At 33.1% G+C, this 15,139-nt stretch overlaps 1 protein-coding gene across 2 annotated transcripts in view; it reads right to left on the bottom strand.

Moving 5' to 3' along the window:
- LOC130675578 (cubilin-like) overlaps nucleotides 1-15,139 on the bottom strand; it is a 97,451-nt gene that overhangs the window by 57,503 nt on the left and 24,809 nt on the right. For both annotated transcript variants that reach the window (XM_057481348.1, XM_057481349.1), the window contains exons 15-18: nucleotides 6,122-6,600; nucleotides 5,682-6,020; nucleotides 4,703-5,583; nucleotides 4,115-4,643 (exon numbers count right to left, since the gene is read on the bottom strand). In XM_057481348.1, coding sequence (XP_057337331.1) covers nucleotides 4,115-4,643; nucleotides 4,703-5,583; nucleotides 5,682-6,020; nucleotides 6,122-6,600 — 2,228 coding nt within the window. The remainder of the gene's footprint in view (nucleotides 1-4,114; nucleotides 4,644-4,702; nucleotides 5,584-5,681; nucleotides 6,021-6,121; nucleotides 6,601-15,139) is intronic.

The raw sequence follows: 15,139 nt of genomic DNA, 5'->3' as shown, positions 1-15,139 counted from the left end.
AATTCGCCAATATTTTTGAGTCTACTTGATCAAATGATTTGTAATTTTCAGAAAAGTTGATGGCCAACAAGCTCTTTCCATTGCCACCTTAAGCATCCAAATTCGTTCATTAGTTGAAAAGTTATAGACCGGTCTCACACACACACACACACACACACACACACACACACACACACACACACACACACACACACACACACACACACACACACACACACACACACACACACACACACACACACACACACACACACACACACACACACACACACACACACACACACACACACACATACGGACACTCGGACATCGCTCTGACAATAGTCAGAATAGCTTCTTAGGACTTCAAAACGTCGACATCTGATGAAATTTCGAATATCGCAAATCGGGGTGAAAACAATAACTTCCCGAATTTTTTTAAAAATCGTCGATTTTCTTAGCGGGAAGTTAAAAAAACAATGGTTTTCCATTATATTCATTAATTGATTTATATTGAATGGTTTAATCTCATTTCAATGAAAACTGAGCAGGTATAGGGGATTTTACCTTACTAAATTTTATTATGCCTACTCTGAATTTAGTTCGGCCAAGAACGCCAAATTTCTCAGTTAACTACTCAAAAACTCACTAGATGTTTTGCGTTTTTTTCTTTATAATGTAACCAAAATAAATTTCTTTCTTTAGGCCTGATACTTGAATTTAGTTGTAAAAACGACTTTCATCATTTAGAAATGACAAATGATTGATTATCATGGTGTCCGTTTTGATTTCGATCACTGGATTCATCTTTGTATTGTAAATACAAACGTGAAAAGCTAATCGAAACAAATTGATTTTTCAGATCTCGATTTTTTTGTGTATTGATTTTTCAGACTTCGATTCGAATCCATTCAAGAATCGTTCTTTTTCGGGAAGAATCGCCACCTCTGAGTAGATCTGTGTGTTTTTTTCCTACTGATGTGAAAATCAAATTTAATTCAACCAACAATTAAAATGTATCGTATCTTCGAGCTCAAAAATACTTTTGTATGTCATTGGTTTGAACTTTTAATACGAAAAAATATCTCGCGAAGGAATTAACCGATTGAGATGGTTGAGGTCGCATTCGACGCGGCTTATAAAGTTCTAGAGCTGATTAGATTTTGAAGTCGATCGTTCTACTCATTTCTGAGAAATCAATAAAAAACTAAAAAAAAAAATTTTTTTTTTTCGTAATTCGTCAATATTTTTGAGTCTACTTGATCAAATGATCTGAAATTTTCAGGAAAGTATATGGCCAACAAGCTCTTTTGATTACGGTCTTAACCATCCAAATCGGTTCATTAGTTAAAAAGTTACAAAGAGTTTACATCCACACGCACACACACACACTCGCAACATACACACTCGGACATCATTCTGAAAATAGAATAGCTTCCTAGGACCTCAAAACGTCGACATCTGATGAAAACTCGATTTTCGAAAATCGGGGTGAAAACAATAACTTCCCGAATTTTTGAAAATTCACAATTTTCTTAGCGGGAAGTTAAAAATCAAAAAATCGAAGAGGGTCACCGTCGCAATGTCGTTGAATCGATATCGAATGACCCATATATTAACGGATATTTTTATCTCTTTTCACAATATATATCACAAACGTTGATAATAGTATTTACAATATATGAAAAATATTCACATTTGGCGCATGAAATGTCGTGATAGAGAATAGCTTTTCAAGTACTGGACCTAATAATCCGCTTGAAGTTGCAAATAACAGTGAATTACCCTCGTGACCTCAAAACTGGAACCACTCTGGAACCAGAGTCAGAATGGAACCGTACTGAGTCCAGCGTGTTTCCAGAGTATGGATTTGTGCCTTTTTTTTTTAGAGTAAAACCAGACTGAAATCGGAGCATATTCAAAATACTCCCAAAGTTTATTCAGAGTAATTTAAGCGTATAAATTCAGAGTAAATCCAGAGCAAATCGCGAGCAAATCCACTGTAAGTCCAAAATAAAACGAAAGTGTTTCCAGAACGAATACACAGTGTTCTTTAGAGTGGAACCACAGTTTAACCTGAGCGAATCTACAGTGGAACTAAAGTGTATTACGTGTGTCCCCAGAGGGTATCCAGAGTAAATTAAGAGTTAAAATTCAGAGTGAATCCCGAAAAAGTTTAACAAACAAAATTCAATATAATGCTCGATTACACTAGTCACAGAAATTAAGGGATATAAACAAAATTTTTTTGGACTTATTTCTAATGGATATTAGAGATAAAAAAAATTATTTTTCATAACAAATGATAAAAGAGTCTTGTAGGGATTTTTGGGGACAGCCAAACGGATCCTCTTTCGTTTGAAGGCTGATATCTGTGCAACAAACTGTCGTACAAAGCTAATAAAAAAAGCATATTTTAACTGAAGAAATTCTCGAACTGACTTATGTATTCGTTTAGCTGAAAAAAAATTTCCTTTGCCCGTGAACCTTTCAAAAGAAAATACAACAATTTCGAAAATTTTTGTCTCACGATGATCTGTTGTCACAATATAATATAGTATATATATGATATTACCATCAAAAGAATAACTTGTGATCAAAATGTGATTTTTGTATTCAATTCATAGTCTTGAATATTCTAAAAATAATAAATTTCGGAAACATTTTTTTTTTTCAATATTAATTTACTGCGAATACCCTCAGGTTTGAGTATGTACTCACTCTGGTATCACTCTGGATATATTCTAGAAACACTCTGGTATTAGTACGTTCTCACTGTGGGTGCACTATAGTGTCAGTTTGTATCCACTCTGGATATGTTCTGGAAATACTTTGGATACACCCCATAATCACTCTGGAAATACTCTGAGTTCACTTTCAAAAAAGGGCACAAAACCATTTTGGAAATACTCTAGAGCCGGTATGGTTACATAATGTTACTAGAATATTTCCAAAGTGGTTCCAGAGTGTTTTTAAAACCGCAAGGGTATATTTATTGGCATGGTATATCGAAGGTTATTTCAACTTTAAACTCGATAGATTTTTTTGTAATTTAACTTAACAGAAGTTCAAATATTAACAAACTGATAGTTGGTTCGGGTATAAAAACACAGTCGATGTTCTCACACTCTTACTGTTCGATTCATACTTGACGCGAGACACAACCATGTTTCTTGATCCTCTTATAACTCGCGAAATAAATTTACAGTAATAATCACAATATTTTATGGGAATGGCTCCTATTTTTGTGGGAACAGATTTTCTAAAAGTACGGATTATATGAACTACAGCGACATAAATTACGGTAACAATTCTACTTTATATCAGTTTCATTCCTATACAATATTGAAATGGTTCCTAGGAAATTCTAGAAATTGTTCCTGTAATAGTATGATAATCATTCCCATAATATATCGTAACGTTTACCATAATTTGACAGGAATGATTACCATAATTTATGGGAATATTTTATAGATATTATGGGAATGAAGACATAATAAATGGGAACCGTTACCATAATATATATAGCTTATTTCCATATGCACTTAGAAAGCATTTCAATGTGGATATAGGATTCATTTCTATTTCCCTATGGAAATTATTCCTAGGATTTAGGTTATCATTACCATATAGAACATCCATACAACAACTGATACCATAATGATAGGAATTTTCCCATATTTATGGAAACTTGTTCTACAAATTATGGGCGTATATTTAATTATATATGTTATTCTTACTGTGGCAGTATGAGACGATGTTTTATAAACGTACTATAAGAGGTTACCACAATACCCTCTTAATGTAGGAAGAGATTAATCAGAAATTAATTGTTCTTAAAGAGTGTAATCTAAGTATAACGTAAGCTGTGTTATTTATATCTACCATAAACTTACTTTTTTTAACAAAACTGACTTTTTTGTTTGTTAGAGCGATAACTACCGAAGACATGATAATATTGCTAAGAATAATTGAATCGAAATTTTTATTCTCTTAAAAAAAGTTTTATGAGTCAAGTCACTAAAATTCCTAGATTACGAAGTCGAGAAATTTAAATTACTTTAAAAATAAAAAAATAAGTATACGAAACTATAGATGTTCATATGTTATACGTTATATCATTCTTTCAAATTACCAGAATTTAAAACAGAATAAGTTGCTTGAAACATATCATCACTGGCAAATGATGAAACCAAATGTACTGTCAAAACATTTCCATTACTGACAATTGGCGCTGGTGCTTTACTACTACACCATGAGCCTCGAAGTGGTCCACTTATACCTTCACCTTCGTAAACTCTCAGATAATGTTCTTCACACGATTCATCCCCTGTGTTTATCCATGAATTAGTTAAATCCATATGAATAATAGTGAGCGTAATATGATCAGCTGGATCGGAAGCCTCAATTATCCAAGTACAATTGGTACCGTCTGTTTGACGTAAATGTAAATTAGATACTGTGGACAAAACTCCCGTTTCATCTGTCACAATTTTAGCTCCACATGTGCGATCGAATTGTGCTTTGAAACCTTTTGCTGATATTAAACTGTCAGTTCTCATTACTACTAACATTTTATTTCCTGATGAAATTATTGATGGCGGTAACTCATTTCGACAAAATAGTCCTAATTCTTCATGTTCTTTTGTTGAACCATCAAATACCTTACGATTAAATATACATTTCAATTAAATAATTATTAATAATTTTTAATTATAATTACCTTTACGTAATCATCAGTACAATTAGTTGTATCTTCAATATCGAAATCAATGAATGTTAAATTAATTGCATGATTTTGATCAACAGAAATCGACCATTCGCAATTTTGATTATGAGGATAGTTCATCGGATAGTTAGCTGAATGTATAATTCCTTGATCAACGTGAAATACTCCACCGCAAGTTAATAAAACCGATTTATAACTAGCTGAAAAACCTCGTCCGGTATAGGATGGATCAGATTTAAATTTAATAAACATTTTGTTTGTTGGACTCGTGTAATTAATCGGTTCTGCCGAATGACAGAATTCAGCTAGTTTTGGTGCATTTGCATCTTCACCACCATAAATTTCGATTTTATCATAGTAACAACTTGCTGTTTTTTCGGTATTGACTTCAGCGAAAAATATTTCAACACTGCTGCCATACTCAACTTCAATTAACCATTCACATTCTATATTGAGTGGATAATATGATGGAAAACCAGGTGATGTAAACTCCCCTTCTGGCTTAGTTAAATGACCACCACAACCATGAATTATCCACTCTAATCTAAATCCACCATATGTGTAATACTCGTCGGTTATAAAAATAATTGATATTTGATTTTCAGTAGATGTTAATTTTGATGGTATCTTATCACCACAATATTTTCCTAATTCTGTATTAAACTGATCTTCAGTACCCTCTCTTATAGACAAATAATCATATTTACAACCATCTTCAGAGCTTGTTTCAAGATCAAAATGCGAAAATGTGATATTAATTTTATTGCCAATCGGCGCATTAATTATCCAGCTACAATTAACAGATGATGAATATTTTTCGGGGAAATTAGGTGATTCTATTACTCCATTAAAACCACGGAGTTGGTTGACACAAACTAAGTAAAAATATCAAAAATTTCAATTTCCTCCTTATTTTATTGTTAAATATGAACTGTTATTTTTTTTATTATATATTGTAGTTAATATTTCTTACGTGTACTATACTTGATGAAAAAACCACGTCCTGAATTCGTAAAATCACTTCGAAAGCGTACAGTAACTAAGTTACTGTTCAATTCAATTGAAGGGGGATAAGTTGTTCCACAAAAACGATTCACATTTCTTCGTATTCCATTCATACCCTCGAAGATTTCAAGATAATCAAAATTACATCGAATATGTTCTTCCAAATCAAGATCAACAATAATTATTTGAACTCGGCTGCCAGCTGATACTGCAATTTTCCATGTACAATCTGATGATCGTGAATACACGTGAGGATAATTTGGTGAAATAATGTCACCAGTAGCTGCTGTTAGCGTACCACCACACCCTATATTTTATTATTGTTATTATTATTTAGTGATATATTTTTTATCAAGTGTAAATTATAATTCAATTTGTGAATAAAATTAAATTTGAATAAATATTTACCATAAGTCATACTGTCCCATTCAATTTCAAAACCTTCATCACCTCTAGATCCGTCAGAAACAAATTTAAGATAGATCTGATTGGTAAAACTCATTATTTGACGTGGTATTTGATCACCACAAAATTTTCCAATCAAAGGTGAAGTATCATAACCACCATTCCTAATTTCTAAATAATCATACGAGCAATAGTGATGGTCTTCTACTTGAAATTTTATAATCTTTAATTCTATCTGATATTTATTTTGGGTTTCAATAATCCATTCGCAATTACGATTTGAAGGATAGTAATTTGGATAATCAGGACTCTTTATAACACCTCTAGGACTATAATAACGACCTCCACAGACTTTGGAAGCATCAATGAACAAATAATTAACAACAAATCCTTCAGAAGTAATTGTGCTATCGGAATTAAATACCAATGTTAATGTAGGACCTTGAGATGTTACTATTGGTGGTAATTTGTCACCGCAATATCTAAAATCAAAGTAATCATTATTTTCATGCTCAAATGTTTTTCTTTAATTTTTGTTTACTCCTAACTATTTATATCAATAACTATTTATAGTACTTCTTAAGATTTTTTAAGGATATCGAAACGAAAAAAAGTGATTATGCTATTTGTTAGTCACCTTAATCTGGTAAAAACTCTTTAAAAGTAATAGTGTTAAAAAATTATTAATTCAACGCAGGCCTGATTTGCGCAAGTTATGGAGTCTGCGTTGCGAATCTTAAACAGCTGTTTATCGGCGGGTGCAAAGAATTTGAGGAAAGACAAGATAAATTTCCTCATTTTCCACTGGCACTGGTAGAACGACTTAATGTTTTTTGTCAAAATCTATGTTGAACGGCTAGTACAGTATATATAGTTACTCTAATTCATCATATGTAGAGAGCTGTACCACGTGGCTGGTGTTGTATCTACTTTATTGATAAATATTTAAATTAATAATTAAGACACCCGAGTGAATTTTGAATCAATTAAGTATGAATTCTGAATTTTGATGTTGATGGTTTGTTGTAATTTCGTGACACAGATTTCGCTTCGCAGATTGTCAATAATCGCGTAAATCAGGCAATTGTTCAGTAAAATATAGTGCATAGTAAAACACTTAGTCTTTATCCGGTAAGTGCAATAATTTCAGCACACGTCTCCAGGCCCTATACAAGGGTCTTCGGTCCGTTCATGTGACCCTACGACTTGTGCTAAAAACATTGCCCCCACCATAGAAGGACGATCTTACAAGGAAAGTATCCCAAGTGACCCTCTTCAATTTTGATGGGAATGAGATATGTTATTCTCCGTTGAAATCTAATAAGGGATACGTATTTTTTTTTAGCTGCTGAAAAACATATCAAAAGAGTGATAGCATCTCTTTCAACTTTTATACATAGACATGGATCCGCATCACTTCTAACGAAGCTAAGTTCAATAAGAACTTCATGTAGCCGTTCGTTCCAAACTCTGGCCGCTTGCTTCAATCCATAAATGCTTTTTATCAGTCGACAGACCATATTCTCCTTGCCTGGTATTTCATATCCTTCTGGCTGCTTCATAAAATTTGTTTCCTTTAGTTTACCATTAAGGAAAGCAGTTTTAGCATCGTAATGCTTTATTACCATATTTTCTTTACCTGTGATTGTCAGCAATACACGAAATGTCGTTTGTCGTACTACTGGTGCAAATATCTGGTCATAATCTGTCCCGTACCTTTGTGAGAATCCTCTTGCCACGAGTCTAGCTTTAAATCTGTCCACTTGACCTTGAGCATTTCTTTTTACTTTATAAACCCATTTGTTGCTTACTACATCTCTATCCTTTGGTGCTGGCACTATTTCCCACGTTTTATTATTTAAGAGAGACTTCATTTCTTCATTCATAGCCTCTGCCCATTTATTTTTGTCCGGCCCCGACAATGCTTGCTCACGAGTTTTTGGTTCTTCAACTGATAATTTAGCGCTGGCTACGAATAAATAGGTGGAACCCCTTTATTTGGCCGTTGAGAACGCCTCGACTGATTTTCCGGTATGCGCTCCTCGTTCTGCAAAGCCTCTACCGCAACATTGTCTTCTGGATTTTCTTGTTGACCTTGGTGACCTCGATCTTCATGATTTTTATCATTCCTTTTTGAAAGTCTGAAGAGAACTTCACTCGTTTTATCTTCTGTGATTTCTGATTCAACTAGTTCGCTGTTATTTTCGACTGGTAAAAGAATTAATCCTTTGCCAGTTAAATCGTTCGTTTTTTCGTTCAAGAAAATAACATCACGACTAATTATTATTTTGTTAGTACTTTTATCTAACAGACGATAAGCCTTTGACTCCTTAGAATACCCAACAAAAATTAATTTTGTAGCTTTCTGATCTAATTTTCTTCTTTTCTTTTTTGGTATGTGCGCGTACGCTTCACACCCAAATAATCTTATAATAGTAAGATCCAGAATTTGCGAAAACCAAAACTCGTATGGTGTCTTCATTGTTGCCTTTGTTGGTAATCTGTTCTGAAGAAAATTAGCCGTAGCGACCGCTTCACCCCAATACTTATTATCGAGGCCCGCATCAATTAGCATGCATCTTGACATCTCTAGTAAAGACCAATTTTTCCTCTCTGCAACTCCGTTTTGCTCAGGTGAATAAGATGCAGTGAGTTGTGTTTTGATACCTTCTTTTCTTAGATAATCTTGTAAGTAGTTACCTACATATTCCTTACCTCGGTCCGAACGAATAATTTTCGGTTTTCTTGATAATTGTGTCTTGGTAAGTTCAATATAATTCTTGATGCATTCTGTCGCTTGATCTTTTGTCTCCATTAAATAAATTTTAGTGTATCGACTAAAATCATCAATGATGGTTAGAAGATACCTTTTTTTGCCTGGAGTTATTGTCTACATTGGGCCACAAACATCTTTATGTACAAGATCGAGAGGCTCCTCAGTCTTGCTCTTAGATTCCTTTGGAAAACTTTTCCTTGCCATTTTTCCCTTTATACAACACTCACAAATATTTGTGTTTTCTTTGCAGTCCGTAATTACTATTCCTTTAGCTAGACCTTTTTCGGTTAAGCTCTTTATTGCATCCAAATATCGATGCCCTAAACGTCTGTGCCACACGTGTACACAGTCTTTACTGCGCTTAGGATTTTTTATTATCAACGCCTTTTTGACCGTATTTAGCTCGTACAGATCACCATAAGGTTTTACAACCGCTTTCAACTCCATATCCTTGAAGATGTTGCATTGTTCGCCTTCGAGAATAATTTTATAATTATCTCTAGCTAGTTTCTTTATTGATATTAGATTCGAGCTTAGCCTGGGAACGTATAGAACGTTGTCAACCAAAATTTTCTTTATTTCAGCGTTGTTAAGTTGACAATTTATGGCGCACTTCCCAATTCCTTCGACTTGGACGTTTACCTCTTCATCTGCAAAACTAACAAAGCCCATTTTTTTGAACTTCAACGAGACGAAAAAATCCTTTACGCACGCCATATGGCTAGTCGCCCCCGAGTCCAAAAACCATGTGTTACGTTTTTTAATGTCCTTTACTTTAAAACATGCATTTTTTGTCTCTTGCGACAGCCCCGTATGTGCTTTTGTCATAAAACACTGATTATTTTCGGTTATCTTATTCGCGCTTGAATTACTTTGTTTCTTTTTCCATGCCTTATATTTATAGCAATCTTTCTTTAAATGACCAGCATTTTTACAGAAGAAACAAACCTTATTATTCTTTTTGGCTATATTATCTTGAATCTTCATTGCCGTTTCACTGGTTTCGGTGTTATGGACAGCATTACTTTGACGCCTCCTGAATTCGTCAATTATTTTGCCCTCGACAAACTTTGATGTGAGCTCGTCTGATCTGCTCTCAATACTCATAATGAGTGGATCATATGAGTCCGGTAGACTGCCAAGTAAAATTGATGCAACCGTTCTGTCCTTAAAGCCTTCACCGCATCCATTTAACTTATTTGCTATTTCTAGTAAACTAGTTACATGCTTTTCCGCATCACCTCCTTCCGGCAAACTTGATCGGAATAATTTTCTAAATAATGTTACTGTAGCTGGTACAGATGACTTACGGTGATGAGTTTCAAGCGTATCCCTTGAATAAATTAATGTATATATTTAAGTAATGTGATCGTCACGAGAGCTGAATTGACACTGAAGTTGACTATTGTTACTAGTAGACCCAAAAGTACAGAGAGTACCTGAGGTCATAAACTGGACCCTTTCCAGCTACTCTTTTATGCCTACACTTATATTAGTGTATATATATATATATATATATATATATATATATATATATATATATATATATAGATGTATATATATGTAGATGTATTGGTGTCGTTGCTTTATACCAACACTTTTTAATGCTTTTGAATACGTTGAATACTATTGAATCGCCCTTCTTATGGGAGTATAACATTGCAAATCGTTTCTTTTAATCAGCGATTATACACTCATGCCATAAATTAAAGGAACAGAAAAATTTTAGAAATTTTTAAGTGATTTTTGCAAGAGCTGTAACTGCGTAAAAAATAATCGTATCGAATAATAAAATAAAGCATTTTGAAGCTTAAAATCTCTAGTTTCGACGCATTTTGATCAATTTTTTTTTATAACTTTAGCCATCAGCCTTTAAACGAAAAATGATCCTTTTGAGTTTGATCATCGATATTTCAGGTACCAATGTTGACACAAAAAATTTGTTTTTAACATCCATTAGAAGTAAGTACAAAAAAGTGGCTTTTTTTGGTTTTTCAGTAAATCAACCGCTACTTTGTTAATATCGATAAAGAAAATAATGTTGCCAGGTACTTGTTAAGCATAATGCACCCCCAATAACCCTGAAATTTTTAAATTGATCCATCGAACCGTTTTTCGGGGTGAATTGATCAAAGGTTTGCAAAACAATTAAAGGAACAAGTTTTGTTCCTTTAATAGAGTAATCATAATCAAAATGAAAAAATAATTTTTTATCGACTTTTCTGAAATCTTTACGTTGGTTACTCAGCAAATGCAAGGAAATGACAAAAGAAAATAAATTCAAAAAAACGTCAAAAAAATTCAAAGATAAAAAAAAATCGAAACTTGTTTTTGTGTCATCGAATTTTTTTTTTACCGTTTTTTTTTTTTTTTTTTTTTTTTTGTCATTTCATTGCATTTGCTGAGTAACCAACGCAAAAATTTAAGAGAGTCGAAAAAAAATTATTTTTTTATTTTGATTATGATTACTCAATTAAACGGGTAAAAAAAAAGTTCGACATATCGAACTTTAAAATTCGTTAAAAAATCGAACTTTTTTTTTACCCGTTTAATTGAGTAATCATAAACTCTTCTATTTTGTTTCCATGTCTTCTCATTTCCGATGTTCAAATGATATCGTATTTTATATTATTTATAGCCTCTTCAAATTCAAGCAAGCGATCATATGATGAAAGAGTCCGGACGTTGTATGTTGTAATCTTTAGTTTATATTTGTCTAGGGTATTCTTTTCCTCTATTGATGTATTCATTGGAGGGTTTTGGTCATATTCTTTCACGGTGAACAACCGGGTTGGAAGATTTTTCCTATTATATTTTTGGTTGTTCTTTTGTTCAATTGTGACATCTGTGTGGTAGGGGGGGGGGGGCTTAGTTGCTATATATTCTCGCTGTTACTTTCTTGGTTGCTGTTAGTTGTAGTTGTATTTTTGTTGACCAAGAAGTTGAGCATGCTAGTTTTTATGACTCCTTCTGAAATGCTGTTTCACCTAGCGACTGTCTTGCCAGGCTGTTGTGTCTTGTTTTTTTTACTAGCCTGAGTGTGTTTGTCCGTTATAGTTTGGGTGGTGTTGTCTGGTGATGACCAGAATTTTCTTTTACTTTGGTATTTTGATACAATCAGTTTATTATATTTGAGTATAGCTATATTTCCCGTTTCTCTCTCTCATTGCAGTAACTCCTGTAGCTCCTTCCTTTTTTTAAGTACATATTTAGGAAAATCTTCTTTCATATAGTACTGTGTATCTTTCAGTGCTCCTTTTTGTTTAAATATTTCGATTTTTATTCCTAGTATAATAAAAGTTACAACAGTTGGACGTGATCTCTCTCCTTTCTTTCACAATCTATTTATCTCCTGAATGTCGCTGTAGGTCAATTTAGTAGAGAAATATTGCTCAATCCATTTAATTATTTTTTTTTCAAAACTCTTATATGATGTTTCGTTTTCCTCGATACCGAAAAATACTAAGTTTTTTACTGTTGCTTGTTTTTTCAGGTAATAGATTCTTTTTTCTTGATTTTCCACTCTTTCTTTCATTTTTCCAAGTTTTCCTTCCCAGGCTTAAAATTTCTCCTCGAATATAAACGTAATATTTTGTGTAACTCGTTCCGTAATATTTTTTCCGGTTTCCCTAATTTCAATTTTTTGTTGGTCTAGTTCCTTTTTTATTGATCTTAGCACGTTTAAAACTTCTTCCATCTTTGTATTTTTTTTTTTTTTCAGTATATATATTAGAGTGGTCCAAAATAAAGATTTTTTTAAGCTATCATTCCAAAAGCTTCTCTAAGGTATAAAAAAAATTCCCTCCAAAGCGCAGCTTGATATTTGAATTCTTTAAGAAGCTCAGTACATTTATATTTTCCCATTTAAATAACACGTAAATAATTTTTTTTTACGTTTTCATCCGGTAAAACTACGAAAAAAATTTTTCTCTGAATTTTGCATCAATTATTCTTGTAGGAAATTTAATTCTCTACAAAAAAGTATTGACATAGTTTTTTCGTAATTCTAACGGTTAAAAAGTTACTGAGCTTCAAGTACTTGTTACTAAGTAAATTTGAAGTAAGATAGTTTTAGAGCAACTCTTTAATGGAATTGACACCATTACTAGATAATTTATTTAATTTTTATAGATTTGAAATAATTTTCAACTTTCTGAAAACTTTTTTGGTGACTGCATGTATTTATTTCGAAATTAATCAAACTCTAAACTGTTTATAATAATTAAATAATTTAATAATCGTTTATGTAATTATGAATAATTTTTCTTATTACAATTTGGATATTTTTTCCTATGATCAGCAACTATTTGTAACAGATATTGTTTCTGTTCTCCATCTTTTGTCCCAAATTCATTACATTTTTCAATTAAAGCTAGTACTTGCGGATGGATACTGAATTTAATTTTCTTCATATCTAATTAAATTTTCTTTTATTGCGAATATTTAATGCTCAATAACTTTTTACCTGTTAGGATTACGAAAAAACTAATTCAATACTTTTTTGTAGAGAACTAAATTTCCAACAAGAATAATTGATTTAAAATTCAGAGAAAAATTTTTTTCGTAGTTTTACCGGATGAAAACGTAAAAAAAAATTTTTTACGTGCTATTTAAATGGGAAAATATAAATGTATTGAGCTTCTTGAAGAATTGAGATATCAAGCTGCGCTTTGGAGGGAATTTTTTTTATACTTAAGAAAAGCTTTTGAGATAATAGCCCTTGAAAAAAAAAAATAAAATGTTTTTTTTGGACCACTCTAATATATATACGTATATATTAAAGCTTTGGGCATTCCCAATCTAGCCAATCGAGTCGAATTCATATACGAATCAAATTCACATCTCAACCAAATCAAATTCAATTTTTAAACCAGATCAAATTCATGGATCGGTGACGGGATGAACCTCAGGGCTGAAAGACCTCACACTCTTTGTGTGAAAAATTCTTTCGGCAACCGCTGGGATTCGAACCCACGCCTGGCCAGTGATTTCCATCTTTGCATTTTGTTATGGTGCAAGTGATGTTCTCTAGCGGTGCGTGTGTGTATTAGTTAGCATTTGATATGGAGTACTGTGGATCGCCTCAATAGGCCAGTAAAAATAGACGTTTTTTTTTGGTCAACTTTGCACTAAATTACCGATTCAAATTTTTTTTTTATAAGGTTTAGGATCACTTACTGAGCATAAAATCACAAAATGCTGACAGATCCAGGTGGCGCTACAATCGCTATATTGGAAAAACGTTTTCAGCCAATATCTCAGAAACTATGCACTTTAAGGCAAAAGTCATAGAAACCATTATTATAGAGAATAAAATTTCGCATCTTTTGTTTTCTGTAAACTTTTTTGTAAAACTTACCGTTTACGATTTATGGCCCATTTAATAAACCGGTTTTTCTATCGCGGCCAATAACTTTTGAAATATTAGATTACTAAATAAAATGCATTCATCCATTTTTAAAGATCAGTTTATTTTCTACAACTTTTGTTTTAAACTTTTTTTTCTAATGTCAATACTTCTTGAGTTATAGGACGTTTAATGTAGAAATGCCGACGCTCGGCGGGTGACGCGGCAGCCCTAAGGTTTTTTCCTATAGCAGGTAAAAACTGCTATAGGAGAAACTTTCCCGGTTTCTTTTATGTCTCTACACGAAGGCCCGGAAAAGGACGCGTCCCTGAAGTGTAATACACCCCTTATAGGAAAAAACAATAGGCCCAAGCTTGGCGCAAGACTTATTAACTCTGGGGAAAGTTTGAAATCCAAGCTTGGCCCAAGTCTGTCTAAGCATCGAAATGATAACACCGAGCCAAGCTTGAGTAACAGTGTTGTGCCAAGTCTGCATCTAAGTATTGGCCCAGCATCGAGAGCTAGTATTGTGCCAAGACTGTTGCTAAATAAGCACCTATACTTATTAAAAATAAATTTTAAAAAAATATTAGTAGACATGTGCGTGATGGTAACAAATGGAAATAAAGTTGTACATAGAGAAATCAGGTTGATTGATAAAGTTAATTTTTTTTGCATTCGCTGGGCCTCGAACCTGGTCTTTCATGGCTGCTAGGCAAGTGTCTTATCCACTAGGCTGTTACGCTATTCATAGAAGCCAGATGGTTTTAGGTACTATTTGTTATTTAGACTGGTACACCAAGGCTTGTCAATTAAATGTCTGTTGAATCTTGGTCCAAGACTGGCAAGCCAAGGCTTGTCACTTTAGTAATGGCTGAACCTTCATGTTTTTTCGAAA

The sequence above is a fragment of the Microplitis mediator genome, chromosome 10 (assembly GCF_029852145.1).
Source record: "Microplitis mediator isolate UGA2020A chromosome 10, iyMicMedi2.1, whole genome shotgun sequence".
Lineage (NCBI taxonomy): Eukaryota > Metazoa > Arthropoda > Insecta > Hymenoptera > Braconidae > Microplitis > Microplitis mediator.
The sequence above is the reverse complement of the archived record's forward strand: the minus strand, read 5'-3'. Positions and strand labels throughout refer to the sequence as shown.